This window comes from Sus scrofa, chromosome 13 (genome assembly GCF_000003025.6).
Source record: "Sus scrofa isolate TJ Tabasco breed Duroc chromosome 13, Sscrofa11.1, whole genome shotgun sequence".
In the NCBI taxonomy this organism is placed as follows: Eukaryota; Metazoa; Chordata; class Mammalia; order Artiodactyla; family Suidae; genus Sus; species Sus scrofa.
Genome location: NC_010455.5, coordinates 70,959,554 through 70,983,903, shown reverse-complemented (window position 1 = coordinate 70,983,903; position 24,350 = coordinate 70,959,554). Strand labels below are relative to the sequence as shown.

The window sequence follows — 24,350 nt, the reverse complement described above, 5'->3', positions numbered from 1 at the left end:
AGCCAAGCCAACGCATGCCTCCAAAACCACATACTGATATCCAGGGTGTCAGAGCCATAATACCCCATCTCTTCTAAGAGAACATCTCCAAGCCCTGCTTGCCATGAATGAACTGAAGGGGAAGGGCTCTAAAGTCAGCAATGTTAGGCCAGGGCGGGGGATAGCCACATGGTGGCCGTGGCCATGGATCACCCCATGGGCCCACCATCCGCACCCTGGGCGGAGTGGAGCATGCGAGGACTCAAGGAGGCACGTGTAGGGTGGACATGGTCACCGTTACCCTGCACTGGGATGTCCCTAGGGTGGGGGCCTCAGCCTGGAGAAGGGCAACCTCAGGGTATGAACGCAGGGCTGGCCCTGGTGGCTGAGGGAGGCAACAGGCAGGACCTTCAGACTCTGAGGGCACGAGCAAGACCCACAGAGAGGGGTGGTCCCGGCAGCAGGGCCCAAGCCCTCCCGTCATGGTGGACCAGCCCCGGCAGCCACTTGAGGAGCAGCGCTCCATCACAGGAGGGCTGGTGTCGGGGAACTCAGAAGGCACCTATCCTCAGTGCAGCCCATGCAGTTACCTGTGACACGATGACAAGCTTGCCGGTCTCAGCGTCCACGGCCTGCACGACCCCTGACACAGTGCCATTGCCCACGGCGAGCCCCCGCACCAGCCCGGCGCCGGTCACCACTGCAACACTCTCATTGCTGACGGCGAAGAGAATGTTGGACTGAGGCTGGGGGCCGCCCTCGGAGGTGATCTGTTGGGAGAAGCAGCAGGTGGTCTGCCCACACCCCACCCTCATAGGCAAGGGCGCCAACACCCTGGAACACTCCTCCTCATCTCCTGGAGCCCATGGCAGGGGCGTGGCCAGCTGTGGCCATGGGTGGGCGTGGGGCAAGGACTCAGCCTGTGGCTCCTACCTGCATTGTGGCCCCAATGATCAGCGTCACCTTCCTGGGTATCAACCTAAACGGGGGAAAGACCTGGGTGTGGAGACACAAGAGAGAAAGGGGATCGTTGTGCTCCAAGCTCACACAGCTGAGCAGAGTCACAATTAATTCCAGGCGAGGGACATGGTGCATGGACATCACCCCTCTGACGAAGGCCTGGGGTCCCAGCTGACTCTGGGCAAGCCCACTCAGCCTCTTTGAGACCTTGTCACACCGCTGGGTCCCCGGTCTGGGTTCTCGGGGGTGTGTCCTGCTGTTGGAGACAGACCTGCTCCCCAGCCTGCCCCACACTGTGGTCAGAGGTGGGATCCGGCAATGTGTTTTAATCCACCTCCACGAGATCCTGGCCCATGTCAAAGTGTCCAACCCACCACCTCTGAGATCTCCTGTCTCCTCTTGGAAGGCTGCCTCTTTCACAAAATGTCTCCAGGTTCTACTGACAGACTGCCTTAGAAGAGCTCTCTACTTCAGTGGCCTCAGCACTTTCTGGATGAGGAAGGCAGGGAGCGGGGGGCAGGGATGAGGACACCCCAAGTCTGCAGCAGAGCCAAGTCCCTGCGTCCTCCTCCTGTACCTCCACGGTGCCCACTTTGTCCGAAGACGTGCCACCCGGCCAAGAGCCGCTCTGTGCGTAAGCACTAGTCTCTGTAGGATTGTGCAATTTATAGACAGAAATGACCTTCTCTCAGCAGGAGAAGAAGGTGCATTTCATCTAGAGGCACAACCTGCATCCCCTGACATGAAGTCCACCATCCCCAGGGGCTGAGACTGCAGCAGACGCAGCAGGAACAGTCTAGAGCTACTCCTGAAGGATAAACTAGGACATGACCTCTTGGCCAGAGCAGGATCGCCCCTGGTGACTATGGGGCTCCTGTCAAAACCCAAGGCCACGGAGGCACGAGTTACACGCTGAGACAGAGCTGGGTCCCCAGAGCTTCCTCATCTGGGAACTGCCCCTGGAGCTCTAGCAAGGAGCCCCCACTTCCAAGGCGCTGACCATCAGCACATGCTTCTACACACAGGCCCACATCACCTGCAGCTCCTACCCAGCCATTGCTTTCCAGTCCTTCAAGGGTTTAAGGAATGTTCTGCCACCTCCTGGTATCTGACAGGTCCTTTGAGCCACACTATGAGCCTATGTCCCAGAGAGTAAAGTAGCCCAGCCCCTCCCTCCTGCTGCCCCCCCAAGATCCCCGGAGCCAGTGAAGACCCTCTTTCAGTCAGAGGATACTAGGGTAGAGTTTAACATGGCCTCTCCAGGTGGCTTCCTGGGCCACCCCCAAAACTCCCAGCCTGTCACGGGAAAGCCATATGTCCCCCGCCCTGACATGCAACGGGGCTGGGCTGGTCCCACCATGCGTGAAGAGGAACAGCTTTACCTCAATCTGCTGTGGGGCTGAGTTGATTCTCTGCCCGGCTTTATCGGTCACAGATGCAGTGAGGCTGGTCTGGCCAATGGCCACGCCGTGGACACGGAACGTGGCAGTGTAGTCGTCTGGGGCCTCGTCAAGGGCCCTGGAACAGAGGGAGGGGCTGGGACTTCTCCCCAAGACAGACCCGTTGGTGCTGCCCCCAGATACCCTCCTCCAACCCCTGACCCCAGAGAGGACTCACACCAATGTGACTATCTGGGAGGCTGCCCGGAGCTTCAGGTCCATGAAGGCCAAGTACTTGGCCAGGAAAGGCTTCTTGTGAAAGTCCAGGACACGGACATATGCCTTGACCATCTTCCCAATCTCCACCTACATGGCAGGGGACAGAGACTCAGGGCTGATTTCTGAATAACCAGCCCAACACCTGTGGTACCCACGGCTCTCTGCAAAAGCATCAGCAGCCTCAGACCCACAGACTCTGGCTGACCTCCAGCCCATCAGTGAAAGAAAACCAGTGAAGTGCTTTCTGTATCCAAGGGGCTTCTGCAATACTTAGATGCACACATGGCACATCCCACTCTTAAAGCACTAACAATCAGGGGTATAGGATTAACAAATACACATGACTACACAGAAAATATATAAACACCAAGGATTTACTATGTAGCACAGGGAACTCTATTCAGTATCTTGTAATAATGTGTAATGGGAAAGAAGCTGAAAAAGACTATAATTATATATGTATAACTGAATCACTTTGCTCTACACCAGAAACTAACACACTGTAAATCAACTATGCTGCAATAAAGAACTAACAATCTAGTTAGAGAGAGATAGTCCACAGCTCAGAAGAGCAACAGGCATACAGTCGGGGTTTGATAAGTGTTCACCGACGCAGCAGTTCACAGCTGGCCGCAGAGAATATGCACAGTGAGAACTTTAGGAACTGCTTCGTGAAAGAACGGAAGTCTGGAAGCAAAACACCAGTGGAAGTATCTGCGGCTAAGAGAACATTGAATTCTGAGTTGCCTAAGCTGCTTGAATGCCCTGCCCCCCTTTAATCAGCAACCACTGTCTCCCCCCAGGAAGACAGGACCCTGACAGCATGCTTTGCAAGCCTCACTGCAGTTACTCCAGGTATTAGGAGTCATAAAAATCTCTCTTGACATTCAAGAAAAGCCTAGCTCTATTATGTACTCATTTGGCAAAAGCACTTGGCATTAGTTCATTTTATTCATTTGCCACTGAAATTCCTGAGAATCTAAAACCTACATCCTGGGGAGAAAATTCACTTTAAGCAAGGTGTGTGCCGGGCTGGTTAGTGACCTGTACCAGCCAGAGGACAGGAGTTCCCAAGCTGGTGCTAACATGGGGACAGTGGGATTAACAGCCAGGTTTTACTGGTGTCAGCTGAGATGAGGACATACGCCTTGGAGGCTGCTCTGCACCACACCCAGAGCGCAGGGTGAAGCTGCACAGTGAGCTGCGGAGGACCTGAGGAAGACACCTCCCAGACTCCCTGTCTCCCAGCTTCTGCACATCAGGGAGCTGACACTGACCTTGTCCACTACGCGGATGTACAGCTCCTGAATGTCCGAGATGTAAACAGCAGCTTTTGCTGGGGCCGGGAAGGCGAGGCACAAGTCGTGGATCATGATGGTCGTGGTGCCCGGGAGTAGTGGGTGTACCTGCAAGGCCAGAGGTGAGTGCGGTTACGGGGCCGCTCTCAGCAGCAACCTATCGCCCACAGGACGCCACCTCCCAGAGACCCCGGGGCCAGGGCTGGGAAAACCCTAACCCTGTGAACCTGCAAGCCCAGCGCTGACAGCGTGTGAGACGGTTGCATTCCAGGTGGCGCTCTCACTGAGGGGCACTAGTCTGAACTTCCAGAACCTCAGAACCTGGGTCGGCCGGCAGAGGCAACGGTGTCTTCAGGGTGAGCTCCCTGAGTCTCATTCACCTCAGCATTCATCTCCAGCTCTGCTGTGTTTGAAGCAGAGCCCTTGCAAAAGGTTCCGAGTGAATGAACTCATCCAAGCTCCTATTTCTCCAGTCTTTCACTGGCAATGACCCCTTTCTAAGTCCTCTTCTCGCTCTACCTCCTTCCAGGGATCCCAGCTTCAAAAGGTTCTCTCTCCCTAGACAACCTGCATCACAATCATGATCACACCATGGACGGACTCACAATAACTTGTCGTATCGCTTACTCACGCATCTCAACTGGGTGATCTGGGAGGCTGGGCAGACGGAGGTTAGTCAAACCTAGTGGATGGGCCCCACAGCTATCTCTCATCTCTGCCTGGCCCCAGCTATGCTGCCTGCGGTTTGTGGTCTTATATTCACGAGGGGTAGATATAGCCCACATAGCCCACCTTGGAGATCTATGCTCCTCCTCCATGTCCACCTGCTGGCTCCCAAGCACACTCAGCCCCATTCAAGCACCCCTTCTCAGTAAAGTTTCCCTTGATCTGGAGGGGCAGGACCTTCACCCCTCTGCTCACTTCTCCTGGTGCAGCCGCGCCCTGGTGCACTCTTCCCTCGGTCTTGAGGGAGACTTTCCTCTTGCAGCCCCGGGACTGAGCCCAGAGTCAGGCCCAGACTCGACCCCATCACCCCTGTGTCAAGTAGACTGAGCCCAGGCTCACGGCTCTGAGTTGAGGGGTAACAGAAGGAGACCTATACTTCTGCTCACTCAACTACAGTCCTGGCTTCATCAGGATTTGGGCATTAGGAAAAAAGGTTGCACACCGCAGGTACCCTCTCTATCTGGAAAGTGCTGATTCTGGTCTAAGTCCTTCAATGGACATACGGGGACACCAGGCCATCCAGGGTGGGAACCCAGCCTTGAAAGGATAGCATGGGGGAAGGGACACAGTGCCAGAGCACCCAGTTAAGGCTCATCCCACACTCAGCCACTTTCCATGGCCAGATACCACCAGCAGCCAGAAAGGAACTGTTGGGCAGGGGAAGGGAGGGCTAGCAGGGTGGCCAAGGTGAGAGCCCTGTCAATGGCACTGGTAAGGGTACATCTAAGATGTATGGTGCCCAGGGCATTCCACACAATGACTCAGATCACTTAATAAAGATCCTAGAGTGAGAAGCATGCTAGCACTCCTAGTGATGACTGTGTAGTTTGAGTCACGGCCGCACCAGCCTGGTATGAAATGTGCCCAGAGCTAGGGGCCAGGGCCACCAGGTCTCCAGTTTTATGAAGGACCAGTCACCTGCTTATTAATGTGCCCCAGAGAGAACTCTTAAAAATCACAGAGACAAGTGAGAGCTTTCTCTGAGAACATGATTTCAAGCTCCAATCTGATCCTCCTACAAAAATTACCACTGCCGGGAGTTGCACGTCCTTCACAACACAAAAACTATGCGTTTGCTGCACTAACTGGGGATAGACCCGGACGGGGTGCAGGAGGGGTTTTCTCTTCTTTTTCTCTCCTCCAGAATAACCATTTCACACATTTTAAACAAGGACATAAATAACTGTGAGGAAATCAATTCCTCTTCCACTTGATTTCCCAGTAGCTGGACATCAAGCTGCCTTCCGGATGGCACAGCAGACGACAGCTCCAGGCGGCCACTGGAAGAGGGGCCGTGTCAGCTCCCTCCAGCCACTCTGGAGACAAACCGCTCTGGAGGAAGCAAGGGGACATGCCAGCCAGCAGGTGGCACAGGGGACCTGCATCACACCCTACTGGGCATGTGTCACACCTCCCGCTTCTCTGGGTTCCAGACCCACTTGCTTCTTGACAGATGTACAAGGAACTCGTGAGCAGGGGGGGCAAACCCACACTCAAAATGAATTCTGGTTCCAAAATGGTGGCAGTGTCCCCTGAGAGCCAAAGGGAAAGTCATGTCTTCTCTTTGGACTCAGGGGACATATTGCTGCTCATCAAGACACCGCGCATGGAGCCAGAAGCAGCTCCATTCGTGCTGTCCACCTGTGCCCACCAGGCCCCGAGGTGCCGCCACATCATCACAGCTCCTCATTCCTGGGGCCCCATCACACTTCACACTTGTCCCTTGACAGGTGGCATTTGTAGAAGAGGAAGGACCCTGCAGGTATTTCTGAATGTCACCAGCACCATCAGCTTCCACTTCCTGGGCATACCTTGTCAGCATCTGGCGGGGGCCAGATGGTGAGAAGGTGGGGGTCCATGCCCCCAGCGGACATCCTCCAGGTGGGGGACGTCTAGGATCACACCAAAATCACAGGCACTGAGATGAGAATCCATCCAAGGTCCCAGTCAGCCCAGAGGCTTCCCACAGGCCAGGCTAGGACCAGTTCCTTTCTCCACCGTCATTCTCAGGGAAAAAGTGGACACAGCTGAGTTCACGCCCATCTCGAGGAATGACCACCCACTTCCTGTGTGAATGTGACCATGACCAGCCACCCATCCAAGAACCAGGAGATGGGCCAGCTCCTCAGAGCAGAGGCCTTGCCCGACGGCTCATGGCTGAACCCGCGGAGCCTGGACTAGGCCCAGCACGGGACAGGCAGCTATCTTTGCAGGGTGGATGCATTAATGTGCACAGTAGGCTCCTTCCCCAGCTCTTATAATCACATGGCTTCTGTCTGGAGGACTTGTTTTGAAATGTAAAGAACCAGTGAGAAGAAAGAAACCCTGAGTTTAAGTCAGGTAAACACTCCATGGGTCAGCCAGCCAAAAAGGAAAGAGAGGAGCCTTGCAGAGGTCTGGGGCTGTGTGAGCAGAACCAGCCTGGCCCCACACAGCCCTGGGCACCCTGGATAGGAGAATCAGACCTATGACATGCCTGACCCCCAGGCTCCTTTCCAGATGCTCTGAAGCCAACACACACAAAAACCCAGGAGCCATTTTTGCAGCTGAATGGGCATCGATAAGAAAGACAGAAACATTTTCTCTGAGCTAACTGGAGAACCATCGTGGACTTCCTTGTCTCTGTGATTAAGGGAAATGAGAATGCTCCTAATTAGCAGCTGGAAAATGCCAAAGAAATGTGTAAACATCCTTCAGAAATAGCCCTTTGAGAGAAGCTGCTAGAACCTGTCACCGGCTGTCAACACTTCCTGAAAAATCCCTCCTGCACACAACTGAAGAGGCAGAGGCAATTCCACCTGGAGCCACAGGCGAGGGGAGGGGACGCAGAGACCTCAGTGGCCAAGGCACCTCTAGGATACATTCTGGGCAAAAGCAAGCCTGCGGGGCCTGCCATGTCCCACATTCAGTGCAAACTTGTCCTGGGGTCGTGTCTGCCGTGGGGCACTCAGCCCCACTCAACAAGAGCCATGGAGGAGGAGACATGCAGGCAATGGCCAGTCCACAACCTGGACAAAGAACTGCTAGGGCTCTTTGGGACCATCTGTAAACTGGAGATATGATGCTTGCCTTGTTAGGGACAATCCTAGAGTCTGCTACTGACAGGTACTGTAACTGTAGGACACTGTAGGACTGAGCAGGGGTTCCTAGGTCTGGAGAAACTTGACTCTGATGCTGAATCCCATCTTGAGGCTAGAAAAGCATCTCAACTTCTGTTTGAATGCCTTCAGAGACAGGGAGCTCACTACCTACGGTGGCAGCCTAATCCATCACAGACTTAGAAGCTCTTGTTCTTGGAGGTAGGGTCTCTCTCAGGCTGCAGGTCTACCCTCAGGACTTATTCAAAATGTGTGGTGCAAGGTAAATGTGAATAAAAGGGTGCCCAGGTTTTGTTGGCACCTGGAACTTCCCTCTCCTACATAACAGGGGAGCTATTTTTCACCTCCAGAACTAAAGCAAAGCGAGCACTTGGAATTATTCACAATTTGAGGTTTTCCCTTAAATGTGAAGGATTTGAAGGTGAACACTCACAAGGAAAAGGAATGGGTGGGGAATTCTTTCTTTTATAAAAGAAATAAAAATGCTGGGGGAGAGCATCTTATGATCTCAAGCATCTAGCTGTGCCCAAGGTCCTTCTAACAACACACATTTGTTCACAGCTGCCAAGAGATGGCTTTTTCCTGCTCTGATTTATGGCAATAAACCCAAGAGGTACTGACACCTTCAACTGTGACTCTGAGAAAAACAGTAACACCATGACGTGTTTCCTCATCCTTCACAGGGCTGCACTGTGTGTGAGAAAGCATCTTCTCCACAAGACAGCTAACGACCAAGGTCACTCACTGGAGGAAGGTAAGAAAATGTTAGAAAAACAAAAGAACGAAAGAACTGGATCATCCCAGAAAGACACATGCTACCAAAACTGACTCAAAGAGAAACAGACAACCTGAATAGTCCTGTGAGAGGTGAAAAGATTGAATTCATATCAAAAACTACCCACAAGAAAAGCCTGTCACCAGATGGCTTGACTGATTAATTCCACCAAACATTCCAAGAGTCATGGTTACCTATGCTACACAAACTCTTCCAGAAGTTAGAAGAGGAAACACTCCCAAGTCATTCCATGAGACTGACTGTACCGTGATACCCAAGCCAGACAAAGAAACCACAGAAAAGAAAACCACAGAGCAATAACTCTTATGGATATAAACACAAGGAAATACCAGCAAACTACATCCAGGTACATGTAAAAAGAATTATATATCAGGTAGCATTTATCCCAGAATGCAAGGTTAGTTTAATATCTGAAAGTCAATTAATGTAATCATAACAATAGAATTAAAAAAAAAACAACAACAACAAAATCCATGATTATTTCAAGAGACACAGAAAAAGCATTTGACAAAATCCAATACCTTTTTGAATGTGTGTGTGTGTGTGTGTGTGTGTGTGTGTAAGAATAGGGAGATGATTACTAAAGTGTTGCTTTTTTTGAGGTAATAAAAACACTCTCAAACTGACTTTGGTGATGGTTGTGTATATCTATTAATATACTAAAAGACAATGAATTATGCACTTTGAATGAATTGTCTGGTATGTGAATTACAGCTCAATAAAGCTGCTATTAAAAATAACCAAAGTTGGTGAGAGGTGGTAGCAGCTGTCCCCTAGACCCTGTCTCTGAACCCTAGTTTACCCCAGTCCCCACCATGCCCTAGTACCCTCTGACTCTGAAGCTGAGATCCAGGTGCCATGTAGCACAGCTTTTCATATGTTCCTTGCACCTGCTCATTGGACTTATTGACTTTATATCTGCCCCCCATTCAGAGGCAACTGATGTTGTGACCCCTAAGTCAAGACCATCAGTGGATGCAAATAGTCAGAGAAAGGGATCTGCGAGGAGTTATGGCTGAAAGCCCTGCAGAAAGTGAGGTGACATTCCCCTGATTCCCAGTGAGGACATGAACTTACTGCACAACCCCGGCCAAGGTGCCTGGGTGCACTTCTGAAAGGAGATGTGGGGACCAGGCCTCTGTGAAGGCTAATTCTGACCTCAGCCTTCCCTGGAAGATGCATTTTATGCTGTTGCCAGCCGGCGAGGGCTGGCCTGCATGGATATCAGGACAGCTCGCGGGCAGGTAAGGCCTGACCCCGGCCTCCTGTGCTGCACCACCTGAATTCCCACCATGAGCCAAGCACTGAGTCAGCCCAGGCCTCTCAGAGAGAAAGTCTCATTTGGTGCTGGGACGACTCTAAAACCCCGCAAACACTTGGCAACCAGCCTCAACCAGGGGAAAGCAGGCCTCAGGCTCTGAGCGGTCCAGAGGCCATGGCAGAGCTGTGATGTAAGCTATGTGGGTGCAGAGGTCTTTTGATCCTTGGCTGCCTGACACGGGGACTCAACGGCAGTGGACTGACACATTCCGCTGTCAGAGCTTCCTTTGAAAGAAAGCTCTGTTTTCAGGATTGTGTTTTTTTGTTTGTTTGTTTGTTTGTTTTGTTTTGTTTTGTTTGTTTTGCTATTTCTTGGGCTGCTCCCGCGGCATATGGAGGTTCCCAGGCTAGGGGTCCAATCGGAGCTGTAGTCTCTGGCCTACGCCAGAGCCACAGCAACGCGAGATCCAAGCCGCGTCTGCAACCTACACCACAGCTCATGGCAACGCCAGATCGTTAACCCACTGAGCAGGGCAGGGACCGAACCCGCAACCTCATGGTTCCTAGTCGGATTCGTTAACCACTGCGCCACGACGGGAACTCCCGTTTTCAGGATTGTGTAACTCGCTGTGCTGAGACACGGACACCTAGGACCTTGGTGTCTGTTTCCTTTCACTCTTTGCGCTTTGTTATAACTATCAGGCTGTTTTTAAAAATAATATCTAAACAACACAAGTGTTCCACAAGGGGAGAATGGTGAGTACAAGTGAGTGCATGAAAACACTCAGCCAGACTACAGAGTGACACGGAGAGAAACACTTAGGATCAAAGCACTGAAATGAGCAGAGTGCTCAGGGCTTCCAAGTCACAGGCGCAGGGAGGGAACGTCGGGAAAGGGACGCAGAGAAACAGAAAAGCTGATCCGTCTTCTAAAGCAATTTTCCTTATGATTATTAGAGTGGCACTTACGTAATAGGAATTTATTCTCAACTGAAAAGCCAAATGAAAGGACACCCGTAGCTACTTAAGTGTGTGAGTAGGCGCGGAGATGGACAAAACCACAAAGGGAGATGCGAGTTTCAGGGAATCAGAAAATCTAAAGACCCTGCTCGTCATACCCGATGCGAGTAAGGGCCAGCTTCTGAAACAGTCCATCCATTCAATGAGCAGGAAGGCGAAGGGAAGCACACTCACCATGGCGACGCCCCTGGCCTCTTGGTAGGCCACCCTGATGACGTCTGCGCTGCTGGTGTTGAGGAAGAAGTAGCCAGAGCCTTCTCGGATGTGCAGCTCCACCTGTGGGAGGGGCCAGGAGAGGTCAAGCAAGAGTCCCTGGGGTCCTGTCCAGGCCGTGTGTGTTGGGGGGGCTGGAGGGAACTGTACCTGCACACCCGGGTGGTTGTAGATGGTCACCTCTTCTGGGCTCACCCTCACGTCCTCCACCAGGATAAGCTCGATAGAGGCTGACACAGGCAGGAGAGGGTCATGCTGAAGCGGCAAGGCAGCACTGTCAGATCCAGGAGGCTGGGGGCCACCCCAGGCCAGCCCACAGGCCTCCCCCTGGCAGAACAGGGCTAGTGCCCCCCGCCCCTGAAGCCCAGTCAGGCCACACCCCTGGGATGCCTCCGGTAGTCCTGCCAAGGTGGGTGCTCCCTGCCCCCACTACCAGGCCCCGTGGGAAAGTGGGAACACACAGCCAATGACAGCTGCGGTGCTGGGTGCGAGAGGATGAGCCTGCGCCAACAGCAAAGGCACCACAGCCCTGGAGCAAGGATGTGGCACTGGAGGTGCCCTCACAGCAGCTCTCGGGAGAGCAAGCACAGGCATCCCCCCATGGGCATGCACCCATGTGCATCTCTTACTCCTGCCCCACGTCAGTCCAGGGCACTGCTGGACCCACTCTCATAGTCACATATTTGCATACATGGCACTGGGCTGGGCCTAGGGGGCCCAACAACTGCCATCAGGCAGGTGATACAAGTTTACTCGAATGCAAGGACTAAAAAGGGGAAGTAAGTGCATGGCTGAGAGATGAAGCACAGTGTGGGGGGTGAAGCCAATGAAGGGAAACGAAGAGGAAGGGAGAGGGGCTGGAGGGGGGTCTCCCAGGTGAGCACAGGCCCCAGGATGTTGAGCACAAGCAACAACAGAAAAAAGCTCGCAGGTCAAAGTGAGTGCAGAACCTTGAGGGGGCCCAGTTGGGAGGCCATGCAGCCACCACATGTCAGGGGGTAAGGGGTTAGGGGGCACCTGAGCAGCTGTGCTCCTTCAGGGCCACCTCCTCCGGGCAGCCTCATGGCTGCTCCCCGAGATCCACGTCCTTCTCCCAGCTCTCCACTACCCAGGAGACAACCGAAGCCCCTCGACCTGGCATTTAGTCCCAGTTCCAGCTGTCACTGCTGCCTCCACCCCATTCAGGACATGAGCTGCGGCCCCTCCCCTGTGTGGGCGGGTGTTCAGGCATAGCTCTTCCTGGGGGTCTTTCCCACTCCCACACATACGTCCTCATTTGCCACCCTGCTAGCAGTGCCTCTGCCTGGCCGAGGGGCAGCGCAAGAGGCTCTGAGACCCGCAGCAGAAGCAGCTGCTCTGTGGGCAGGGTTCAGGCTGGGACTAAGAGGACAGAAGTTCCTGGTAGAGACATGAAGGAGCAAGGGGATGAGGGGACAAGGGGATGACATTCCCGGTGGTGGGGGCTCTGGCTCAAGGCATGGCAGCCTGACCCACCCGGGCACATTCAGGTGGGGATGTAAGTCAGACAAAGGGGGAGAAGGCATGGCTGACAGTATGGACAGCTGCGGCCCAAGGCCTGAGGAACCCCGAGGTCTGAGCAGAGCCATCAGGGGCAGCCCCCCTGCCTTTTGGCTGGGACCCCCAACACCTCCAGTCAGGGAACAGAGCGGTGATTGGGGTGTGGCCCTGGGCAGGGGATTCAGACCCAAGGACATCGGGCAGGAGAAGCAGGAGGACTCCCCGCCACCCAGGGGCCCGGTTGGTACCGGCTGTCTCACTCCGGCTGCATCCAGGTGGGACTGCTGGTAGCCAGTTGCGGTGGCAGAGATGGCAGTGGTGCCCGAGGCCTCATGAACTGAAATGGCCTGCAAACCTGCGTGCAGGAAGAGAAACCAACAATGGATTTTGGCCCCATTGGTGCCTGGAACACAGCCCCTCATTCCCTGTCTCATCTGTAGCTTTAACTCTCTCTCAGCCCTGAAAATAGGTGACTGAGTTTGTTCACACTGTGTGCACCCTAAGAGTTAACGGGCCCTGAGCAAGGTTCCAGAGAGCAGCTTAGAGGAGATGGAGGACAGCCCTGGCTCCCGGCTCCCGGCTCTCGGGGACCTGGGCTGGCTGCACAGCTCAGAGCAGCCGGATCTACGTGCGAGGCTGAACTGTAAGCAAGGTGCAGATGGAGACTCACCCCCGACACTCCCTGAGCCTGTTCCCCCAATCTGAAACAGAATGTATGAGGATTACCGGAGAGTTGTCCTGCACAGAGGGGGTCCTGCACAAAAGCCTCCTGCACAAAGCCCCCTGCACATCTGTTCTCCATGCCCCTACTCTGGGCCTGAGCCTGCTGCCCTGCTCACCATGCCCCTTCTTCTGGCCACTTCCATCATCCCGGGACACCAGCTGCAAGGGTAAGTCGAGTTCAACGCTGGCCAGCGATGGCCTGGAGGACTCCCACTGGATGCTCAGAGAGCTGAAGTTGTCAAACCTGCGGCCCTGCTGGTCATAGGCAGCCAGGTCCAGCAGGGGGTTGCGGTGGCTGGAGACTGGAACCTGCAAGGAGCCAAAGTCACAGACCAGTGCCAGCTACTGCCGGGCATCAAGGTGACCCCTGCCTCCACCTGGCCTCTTCCTCCTGCCTCAGTCCTCAATGGGGACCTTGGTGACATCTGAGAGCATTTTTAGCTGTCACAACTTCAGGGGGTGAAGTGGCATCTAGTGGGCAGAGGCTGGGGTGCTGCCGAATGCCCTGCAGTACATGGGATGGTCTCCCAAGAAAGGAGGATCTGGCACAAAATGTCAGCAGTGCCAGGACTGGGGGACCTGCCCTTGGCCTCCCACCCAGGCCCAGCTGCTCTCCTTGCTCTCTGCCCTCACCTCTCCACATCCTCGCCACCTCCACCTTGCCCAAGCCCACCTCTGCCTCTCCAGGATGTCCAACTGTGGCCTAACAGCAATGCCAATTACACCCCCAAAGTGTCCCAGAGCCACTCAGAAGGCAAAGCCCTTTCAGAGCTGAATTCTCACCCAGGCTTAACTATCCAAGTGATGGGGGAGCTGTCTGCACACTGACAGGTGAGGACGGGCCCCAGGGAAGGGAAGGAACAGAGTCCTCGGTGGCTGAGAGGCAGGCATTGGGAACTCTGCTCCAAACCCCAGGTCCTGCTGCTCTGTCGTCACCTCTGCTCCTGGAGCAACTCGGCTCCTCACTCCCCCCAGACCTTGGTCCGCCCCTCTGCCCACCAGGTGAATGGACGCCTGGGGCCACATCCTGGCCTCAAACCCCAACTATGCCTCTCGCTGCCCAGGCAAGTATCTGCTTTCTGGAGTTCCTCCATGTATGGTAAGAATCACACAGAGGCCTCCCCCAGGGCTCTGTGTTAAATAAGGGCCACATGAGAGCATTTTAAGGAGCTGGGTTTGTGTCACTAACACTCAGGCAGGGACCCTGGGCTCAACAGTGTCCAGGTCCAGGAGGAAGGACTGTGCTTCTCTGGCCCTTGCAGTCTAGAGTGACAGCGCCACCCCCTCTGGCTGGTGAAATGTGACAAGTGACTCATGAGTTTCAGGGGCAGAAGCTCTAAGGGTCAGCGCCTGATCTGCAGCTGTCCTTGTCCACACAGAGCAGCTGCCTGCATTCTCCTTGGTGGCTCTCACCGTCCATGCCTCGGAAGGAAGATGATGACAAAGTAGGAACCCCAGCCCCCATGATGCTCACGTGGCCTTGAGAGAGAAGCTAGCCCATGCAGTGTGGGTGTTCCTGCCACCCAGCCCACCTGGCCCACCGGAGGCAGTCACCAAACTCCCTCCCTGGGGGCTCCTGCCCACGTCCTCCCAGCTCTCTTCACCCCAAAGGATTCTAGACCAAAGCAGGCCCCAAACTCTAAATACACAATCACCTGGGGACCCCAAGGGTTTTACAAATACTCTGGATGCCATGGGGAGCTGTGACTGTGGGCGGGGACAACAAGGCACATAGTCTAGAGGTCCAACTCCATCTTCTAGATGCAGCCTGGTGGAAAACTAACACCCTTTCCTTCCGTTCTGCTCCCTGCAAGGGTCAGGACACTGCATCAAGCATGCTTGCAGGTTCACTGGTCCATCCACAGCATCAACACTATCCCCAACTTACACACGGGGAGGCTGAGGCTCAGGGATGCTAAGTCACTTGCTCAAGGCACACAGGCTCAGGGGTGGAACTCTGCCACCTGATTTTAAAGCCCTCGGGCTTCCCAGCCCCAGCTGTGCAGCCCCAGCTCATCACCTCCTGGCAGTGAGCTACGTGCTGGGTGACCAGCTCGGAGGACCAGGGTCAGGCTGGAGTGCAGTCCCACTCTGTCACTCCAACAGGTCAGCCCTGTCTGGCCTCGCCAGTAATTTACTCTGCAAACACATCCTGGGTGGCCTCTGGCTCTGAAGAGGTATGAAGGGAAATTGATGCTGCACCAGGATGCATGGCAGGAAAATGTCTTCCTCAAGGACCCCAGGGACACCCTAAATCACACGGGCCGTGCCTGACTGGATCACAGCTGTGGAATCCCAGGGCTGACGGATCACGAGGTAATGCCATGTTCCAGCAAGACCTACAACACGAGAGCCAATTCAGAGCTGCCATCTTTCTGCTAAGTGACAACCCTGGGCTGACCCCGAGGTCACAACCAACAGATGGCCAGACCTGCCTTATTGGGTGAGCAGCAGTGAAGCTCACTGTAGATTCCCAGAGCAGCAGGAGGAAAAGTTGAACTAGACCACCCAGGACAGGTGGCCCAGACTCCCACATTGTTTCCTAGTCTCAGACACTGGAGTCTAGTGCCATCCCAGGGCTTCAAAGGGATGCGTTTTGACCCAAGAGTAGTGGGTGGGAGAGGCTGTAGGAAGGTTCCCTCAGCTGCCTGGAGGCTCCACACTGAGCTGCAGGAGGAGGGATCAGAGACGTGGCTCCAAGAGACACAAGCACCTGGGGCGGCCGGACAGACGCAGGTGGACACACTTTGAGCCTGACCACAGGCTGGGACTGAGAGAAGAGAAGCAGTGGGACCCCTGACCTTGGAGCTGGACAGACATGGTTTCTGTCTGTGGGCCTGGCCCCAGGGACATGGAACAGGGCACACACAATGATTCTGATCACTGTGGGGGCTACAGGCTCGCAGAGACCCCAGGCTGGCCCTGGGGCCTTTGCACTTGCTTCTACCCACCCTTAGCTTGGCCCCTCTTGGCTGGCACCCTGACCATGGGCCTGGACTGGTATGCCCTCCTCAGAGGCCTCTCCACTCCATCTGAAGTGGCCTCTGCTGCCTCACACCTGCTCTGTCCATCCAATGTCCATCCATTGTGTCTGCTGGGGGCCTCCTGTCAGCTCCAGGCCAGGAGCCTTGCCCTGCTGGGTACTCTATGTTCCAGAACCCAACTGTGCCTGGCACCAGGAGTGAGGGTCCAGCAAATGTATGTGGAGGGAGAGGGGGAAAAAGCCTGGCCACCCTCTGAGAGGGGCGGGAGTGGAGCTGGCCAGCAGGGCTTGTGCACACCTGAGCCTGATCTGAGGCCTCTAAATTCTCCACGTCCGTCTGGTCTCGAGGGTCTCAGGGGTGAGGCTGGACTTGGTGTCATCTCCCCAGGGACATCCTTCCCTCTCCCCATGGTGACACTGAAAACAGCCTACGGCCTCCAGGCTGGGGAGCAGGCAGCGGCCGGTCACCTCCCTGGCAGCCTCTGCTCTGAACACAAGCCCTGCCCACACAAGAGCCCTGCCCACCACCCTCATGCCACAGAGAACAAGAATGAGATTTTTGCAAACTGTCAAGTGCCACGCAGAGAGGTGGCTCAATCTGGGTTCAGGAGGCCCACTTTTGCCCAGCACTGTCACCAGCTGCCATGACTCCAGGAGCCCCCTCTCCTTCCAGGTGCCCCCTCCATGTGCAGGGCAAGTGTGGGGAGGGGACGCATGCTCCTACCTTCCCCCCATGAAGACCACTCACCACTTGCTTGTTCTGCTGCAGCAGCGGGCATGACAGGTCCAGCTGGGGGCTGGCGTAGACGGGTGTGAGCGTCAGCCTGGAGGGTGGCGCACACACGAACTTCACCACGGCGGGCTCCAGTGCAGGGAAGGGGTTCGTGATGCTGGGCTTGTTCCCCACCGTGAGCGCGATGACCTGGCAGAGAGAAGTAGCTGTCGTACACCCCACGTTTGAGTCCCGAGGGCCTCTGGGAAGTGGCGAGTCCTTCTGTGGAAAAGGGATGGTGGTGTCCCACCATCCCAGGGGCTGGAACGGTCCAGGGAGGATCACAGGAAAGAGGGCTCCTGGGACAGGCAAGGGAACTTTGACAGGGCCCTGGAGTCCTCTACAAACAGAAGGGAATGACTGCCTGCCCTGGGCCTGGGGTAAGGGGATCGGGGGGACACCTGTGGCCTCACAGGAGCCTGTGAAAACCCCAAGGCTGACTAGCAAATCGATGAGTTTGGGGGTTGAATGAGGAACCCATGCTGCCTTGAGGACTATCCCAAAGAGGTGCAGGTGTGGGAGAGGGTACTCCATGGACCCAGGCCCGCGGCGGGGCCAGCCCAGGGGCATGGAGGGTGGGGCAGTGGGCAGGTGCTACAGCAGAGGGTGGAGAAGCTGAGGTCCAGGCTGCAGAGATGGAGGTCTGTCTGTGCTCAGAGCTGGGACCTCAGAAATCCCAGTCCAGCCTCACTGTACAAGCAGCACAGTTTGTAGCCCCACATGGGGTTGGGGGGCCTGGCCCTTTAATGACACTCACTCTGTAGGACAGAATGGTCTGGCCCAGGAGCCCCTAACCCTGCCTGACCACAGGGTAGGACAGAGGGCAGTTTCCTTGCTAACCCCTGACACCCCAGGAAGTGATCACAGAGCATCAGGTAGGAGGTGCCCAGGGGGGGACCCCGCTGGGGGCCCAACTCCTCCAGCTCGGGTGGGAGGGACACAGTTGACTGAGCTAAGTCAGGGATAAGAAACATCCCTAACTTGATTTTTGACTAAGTTTACTTCTTGTGGCATTATTATTATTACGTACTTGTTTTTCTTATTCTTTAATTCTTGTTTTAAGAAAAAAACAAAGCCAGTGGAAAGTGGGCTTCTCACTGTGCATATTTTCTGCTCACATCAGGCCAGTCTCAGTGTGGCCGGCTTCGTAAGGGCCCCTGGCGGGCTTGTGTTTAACATCAACTGATGTGCTTTGCACTAATTATTAAATAAACACACAAGGTCTTCATTTCCACCAAGAAAAGGCGTCCTCCTATCCTTCTTGGTTCGTGCTGGCCCCGCCCCTTTGCTTTTTGTGCCTTGGCACCCCCAGAATGGAGGGTTTCACCCCTACTGCTATGCAAGTGTGCAGCCCTGGGCCTGGGTTTGCTGGGCCCGGGGACCAGCCGACACCAGTCCTGCAGTGATCTAGGTCACAGACGTACTGTGCTTAGTCCGACCAGGCTTTTTTTTTTTTTTTCAGCATTAAAAAAAAAAAAAAAAAGAAAAAGATATTTTAGATACCTGAAATTAATATAATATTGTAAATCAACTATACTTGAATTTAAAAAAAAGATTTGGGGATTCTCAGTTTATTCTGAAACACACAAAAAAAAGATCTGCCCATCCTAGACCTGCCATCTCCCTTACTTACCACCCCTGTGTGACTCTGGAGGCACCTGTCTGCCATCCCCACCTTGTCCCACACCCAACTTGACACCTGCAGCCAGAGGAGGTCACCCCACTGTGGAAAGGGAGCTGGGAGCAGCCAGCTCTGTGGGCCTCCTAACTGAGGCACCCCGCTCAACCCACCTGCTGCTCTCTCAGTCCTCCCACCACCCCCATCCTAAGGCTGCCTGTCTGTGAAATGGGTACAAAAGCCGACGCTGTGTCTCACGGCCCCCTTGAGGATTAGGTAAAACAATGCTATGAGGCACAGCAGGATACTCATGAACCTGACCTTCTGCCCCTCTTTCTAGGTAAAGTGGGTCTGGGGGTGGCCAGCCCCTCACCTGCTCGCCTAAGACCTGGCAGGTCACCAGGATCCAGTGCTGCTGGTAATTCCGGGAGGCAGGTGGCCCAAAGAGAGCCAGACTGATGCTCTCCTTGTCCTCAGAGGTGACATTGCGGAAGAACTTAGAAGGCTCCAAGACCCAGGGCCTGGGTCCCCCCTCGAACAGCATCTCCTTTGAGGAACCGAGGGTCACCAAGGCAACAGCGGAGGGGTCCACAGCCTGTAGGGGAAGAGAGACGAAGAGTCAGGGTCGCTGGGAGGAGCGGGCCTGCTGGGGCGGTGGGGCTCCCTCTCCGGTTCTCATGTTACTTGGTGCCCACTGTCCTGCCAGGAAATGACCTATCTGGGTGCCTGTCTCCCTGATGGGCCTGCAGGCTCATTAAAAGGGCGTGCCTCTCTCCTCCTGCACCCGCAGTGTGATCTCAGCCTCATGAGAAACAAAACCATATGATAAAATAAAAATATTCTAAAAAGAGGAAATTACAGCTACCCTGTGATCCTATTTCTCAGCCATCCACTTAGCAAAAAGCCAAAATTGAGCATATACACTGCTGGTGAGTATGAGGGAAAACTCTGTTACAAAATTAATTAACTTGTTTTTCTAAGATATAATTGAGAAATAACACATTGGTTTCATTAGTACAACATAATGATTTGATATTAGTATGTACTGCAAAATGATCACCACAGTAAGTCTAGTTAACATCTACCACCACGCAGTGTTACAATTTTTTGCTCTTGTGATGAGAATTTTCAAATATGCAATACAGCACAGTTGAGAAATATGTTCTCATATCCTGCTGGGAAGACAGAAAAATGGTGCAACTCCAATGCAGGGGAATTTGGTAATACTTACTAAAATTACAGGCTGATTCATCCCTTGTCCAAGCAATAGTCCTTCTAGGAATGGACACTAGAAGACATGTGTCCACGCATATATAAAACAGAGGCACAGAGCTATGCATTGCAGGATTATTTTCAAGAGCAAAAGCTTGGGAAAATACCCATCCACGAGGGACTGGTTAGGTAAACTGTGATCTGTCCACACAACGGAATATCAATCCAAGATCTTCCCATGTGGACGTGGAGAGACTTTCAGGATATTTCCTTTATTTTCCAAGTAAAGAAGCAACATGCAGAACAGCATATACAGCACACCACCTTTGGAGTGAGAGAGGAACAGGCAGCGCCCAAGAAAATGGAAGCGTTCTTGCAAATGGAAGTGTTGGTGCAAAAAGAGACACAAAAAATAAATCAGAAATTAATCAAAATGGTTCTTGATAAGAAGCAGGGAAGGGAATGAAGAGAGACTTCTGGGTCTACTTTCAGTGTAGGTTTAACTTTGGAGCCATATAAACAACATACACATACACAGAATAAAGTTTAAAAAAGCAAATCCTAAGACTGAAAAGAGATGGAAACAAGTGATTCTGTGACAGAATGTTGACGTCAGTGCTGGGAAGACCAAGCCCACGCCCGGCCCCTCTTCTTGGATTAATTGATTCCTTAACCTCTGCTTCCCAATATCTTCTAGGCCAAGAGGTGCAAACACCTGTAAGCTCAAAGCACTAACTCTGCCTGGTATCAGCTAAAGGGGGGTGGGATGTGTGCTTATGCCTGAATCAGCGCTTGGCAATAAAGACAGACAGGATTGATTAGCCATGTCTGCAGTGTCCTGTCTGAATAAGCACTTGGCATAAAAGCAGCCAGAAACAATTAGCAATGTCTGCAGTGCACACGGCTGGGTACAAGCAGGTGCCTAACTGCATCAGACCAGAGTCCACAAAGGCAGGGCAACTTCTGATTCAGAAGAGCTGGTGTGCTATGCACAAGGAGGCTACTAGGAACACATCGAGTGAGTCTTTGACAGCTTAGCACTGGGACAGAGTACTTGACAGTTCTGCCCCGAGCCCTACTTACCTGGACCCTTAAAGCCATAAGTGCTCATGCTGCTCATGCAAAATGTCCCATCTCAGACCCTCTGCAGCAGAGACCCTCTGTGATGTCATGAGCCTGGGGTGAACCACAGCATCCCTCGCCCAGCCAGTGCTAGTCTCCTCTGCTTCCTCCATTTTGGTCCAGTGGGTATGCCAGCCTGCTGCTATGGTCATCTCTGCTGACCTGCCCACCAGAGCCCCTGACTCTCCACTCAGCATCCTCTGTGCCCTCACCCCAAGGGGCTGCATCCTAATTCCCCAACTGGAATAGCCTGATGCCCTCACAAGTACAGACTGATAACCACTCAGCCTGCCCTGCAATCCTGGGCCTGGGGCAGTGCCCCAGCAAGCGGCACCTCAATACGGAGGGGGATCTCACCAAGTGACAGCTGTGAGAGGCATGAACCCTTGAGGAGGGAGGTGGGTGGGGGCAGGAGGATGATCTGCTGTGGGGCTCAGGATCCCTTGGTTGGATGCTTACACCAAACCCTTAGCAAAGAAAGGGCATCACTTGTCAATGAGAATTCTGTTCTTTTGATTTTTTTTTTGAAGTTTCTTTAATGATTTTTTTTTTTTTCCATTACAGATGGTTTACAGTGTTCTGTCAATTTTCTACTGCACAGCAAGGTGACCCAGTCACAGACTTTTTTTTTTTGCACTTTGAACACTTTTCTGAATATGCTACCCATTACCAGCTCTCCAGGAACCCTGCCTTGTCCAGATGTGCACAGGTGTGTATGCACACACAATTCTGAGTGAGCCCATCTGCAGACCCTGTCTTGCTCCATGCCCACCAGAGAAGCCATCAAAAGGGCCCTTTTCTGCATGTGATCAGGGCCTTAGGCCCTTCCTCCCTGGACCTCCCTTCCCTCCTCAAGACAGTCACATGACCTGCTCCTGTGCTTCACTGGGGACTCAGCGCAAACCTCCTCAGGGAAGTCTTCTGGGATCCCCTGTCCAAGGCAGGACCTCCCATCACCTGCTACCGCCCTTTGTAGATGGACCACCCTTCTCACCACTTGCTGTCACTTTCTGTATGTTCATAAATGTATTTGCTTCTCTGCCCCCACAACTAGAACGGAGCTGTCATGCGGCTGCATGACCTTAAGTAGGTTAAACCTCTATAAGACTCAGTGTCCCCACCCTGTAAAATGGATCCACTGAGAACCCCTAGCTCACTGGGTTACCATACAGATTCAAGGGAATGTGAATAGAAGCCAAGAACACAGGCCTACCAATGCTCAGTAAATAAATGGCCCCACCATTGTTAACTGTCATTATCGTCAACTGTCATCCCCAAGTTACAGAGGGAAAGCATGAATCCAGCAGGACAGGCAACCTGTCTGAGTCCACCCAGCTGGTGTGCCCAGGGCTTAGCTGTGTCTCATTGCACAACCAGAAAAACTCTGCTACGGACATAGCAGGACATGGTAAACCTTGTTGGAGGATTTTTTTTTTTCACCACTACCCCGACAGGAAAGACTATGCAAAAGCACTGCATTTCTCATAATTAAAGCTGGAGCATGATCAATTATCACCTTCCCGCGTAATTCTCTTCTCATTCAGGCATAAAAGTGTCACCGCATCCTGTGCCAGAGAGACAGGTTAACAATCAACACAGCTAATGAAGGACGCTCGTAAATCGTAAATCGTACAGCTCCTCAGGGTGTCAAAGCACAGATGCTGGAGGAGGGAGAGGAGGGGCCCCGAGTCGCAGACCAGTCCTTCTCCTCTTGGGGGCTGTTTCCTGGTTTGCACAACAGGAGGGCAAGTCTGGTCAAGAGGCCTGAGCGCTGGCACTCTCTGTTCCTAGGTGGGATCCATGTGCCTTGGTCCAGGATCTGTACCACACTCGGGGGCCGCTACTCCCCCAGGGTTCTGTGGAGACCCCGCCGGGTAACTCCGGAGTGGACCAGGAGGCCCCTTTTATCACTCACATTTGTCATCAAGGTGGCCCAGCTCCTTCTACAACTTCCTGATTTCAGCTCAAAAATCCCATGGACGGGGGAGCTGTTCCAAAAGCTATTCTGAACACGTTTTAACACAGACTCACCAGAGCAAATGAGAAATTTGGGCAGGGAAGGAGGGGCGAGGCTGGGGGCTCACCTTGAGGGGCAGGTAGGCAGCAATGGTGATGCGGGCGCTCAGGTGGATGTGGCCGTGCTTGTAGGTCACAAGGAGCGTGGTGTGGCCTTGGGCCTCCGCCCTCACGGTGACGCCACTGCAGTGCTCAGGCCCCGGCCGCAGCCTCCCTGCAAGAGAGCCACCAGGTGCCATGAACGGAACAGAAACTTGCCTCTGCCAGCAAAGAGGGGACAGGCTGACAGCCCTCTTTCATTCTGGGCGTGAAACAAAATTGAATGTTTTTCACTATTTTTAAGCATAATTCTCATACCAAAAAGCACAGACAATTCACGATGATTTTCCCCCACAGACTGAACACACCCTGTATCCAGGATGGGGATCGAGAAACAGTATGACCTACACCACCTGACACTGCCCCCCATCTCCTGTGGACCCTTCTGGGTGAGAGCAGTGCAGGAAGGCCACACTGTGTACACAGGGAAACCCGGGGAAGGGGACTTGGCCCAGTGGAAACAGGGAGTGTTCTCTGCATGGAATTCAGAAAGCATCATATCCAGCAGCCTGGTGAGCAGCGGACAGCCTGGAACCACCTGGGGAACGAGAGGAGATGCTGCCCTGGCTGTGGGTCCAGCCCTTGGGCCTCCAGGGGCACCTCCCCCAACTGCTCTTCTTCTGTGTGGGGGAGGGGACGGTTCCCCGCAAGTACTTGGTTCTTCCAAACCTTGACGAAGAACCTTGACATGAACTTGGTGCTCCAGAAAGCTGCACCCAGAAGCTCTGTCCTGCATCGTCCACACACAGGAGGATGTGTGAGAAGCACGGGGACATGGTACTTGGAGTCACCAGAACTGAACAGAATGACGAACTGTCCCAGTACCTCCCAACAGCCCCATGTGTGGTTCTGAAGGGAAAAGGCTGAGCCACACTCAGGACAGACGTGCAGACCCTGGGCACTGCCTGCCCACACTCATGGTCCCCAAGGTCATGAGGGGCCGAGGGGAACAGGTGTCCTTCGGCCTATGTTAATGATGCCCAAGAGTCCACGACAGAATAGCAAAGCCCCACAAGGCAGCCTATTGGGGGGGAGGGGTCAGAGGAGAGGGGGTGGTCCCCCAGGGAGGCTTAGGGTCACTTCCTGTGCAGCCAAGTTCCCTGACTATCACACGGGAGTGGGGGGTGGTCCCCTTTCCCTGTCCAGGAAGGAAATGGAGAGCAGGTATCTGGGCAGAATGGATCAGGGGTGTCGGGCACACATAGGACAGAAATGACAGGACATTTCCAGGACCACGCCCCCAAGCACAGTGCTCTGTGTCTCCACTGAAACACCCCCT

General features: G+C 53.8%; 1 protein-coding gene across 1 annotated transcript in view; it reads right to left on the bottom strand.

Annotated features, from left to right (window-relative positions):
• The window catches only part of NUP210 (nucleoporin 210), an 89,810-nt gene that overhangs the window by 23,370 nt on the left and 42,090 nt on the right, over window positions 1-24,350 (bottom strand). Inside the window, exons 14-25 of the mRNA XM_021069388.1 lie at window positions 23,041-23,186; window positions 18,996-19,217; window positions 16,981-17,154; window positions 13,366-13,558; window positions 12,775-12,881; window positions 11,159-11,263; window positions 10,970-11,071; window positions 3,875-4,003; window positions 2,557-2,684; window positions 2,322-2,457; window positions 913-975; window positions 570-749 (exon numbers count right to left, since the gene is read on the bottom strand). Coding sequence (XP_020925047.1) covers window positions 570-749; window positions 913-975; window positions 2,322-2,457; window positions 2,557-2,684; window positions 3,875-4,003; window positions 10,970-11,071; window positions 11,159-11,263; window positions 12,775-12,881; window positions 13,366-13,558; window positions 16,981-17,154; window positions 18,996-19,217; window positions 23,041-23,186 — 1,685 coding nt within the window. The remainder of the gene's footprint in view (window positions 1-569; window positions 750-912; window positions 976-2,321; window positions 2,458-2,556; window positions 2,685-3,874; window positions 4,004-10,969; window positions 11,072-11,158; window positions 11,264-12,774; window positions 12,882-13,365; window positions 13,559-16,980; window positions 17,155-18,995; window positions 19,218-23,040; window positions 23,187-24,350) is intronic.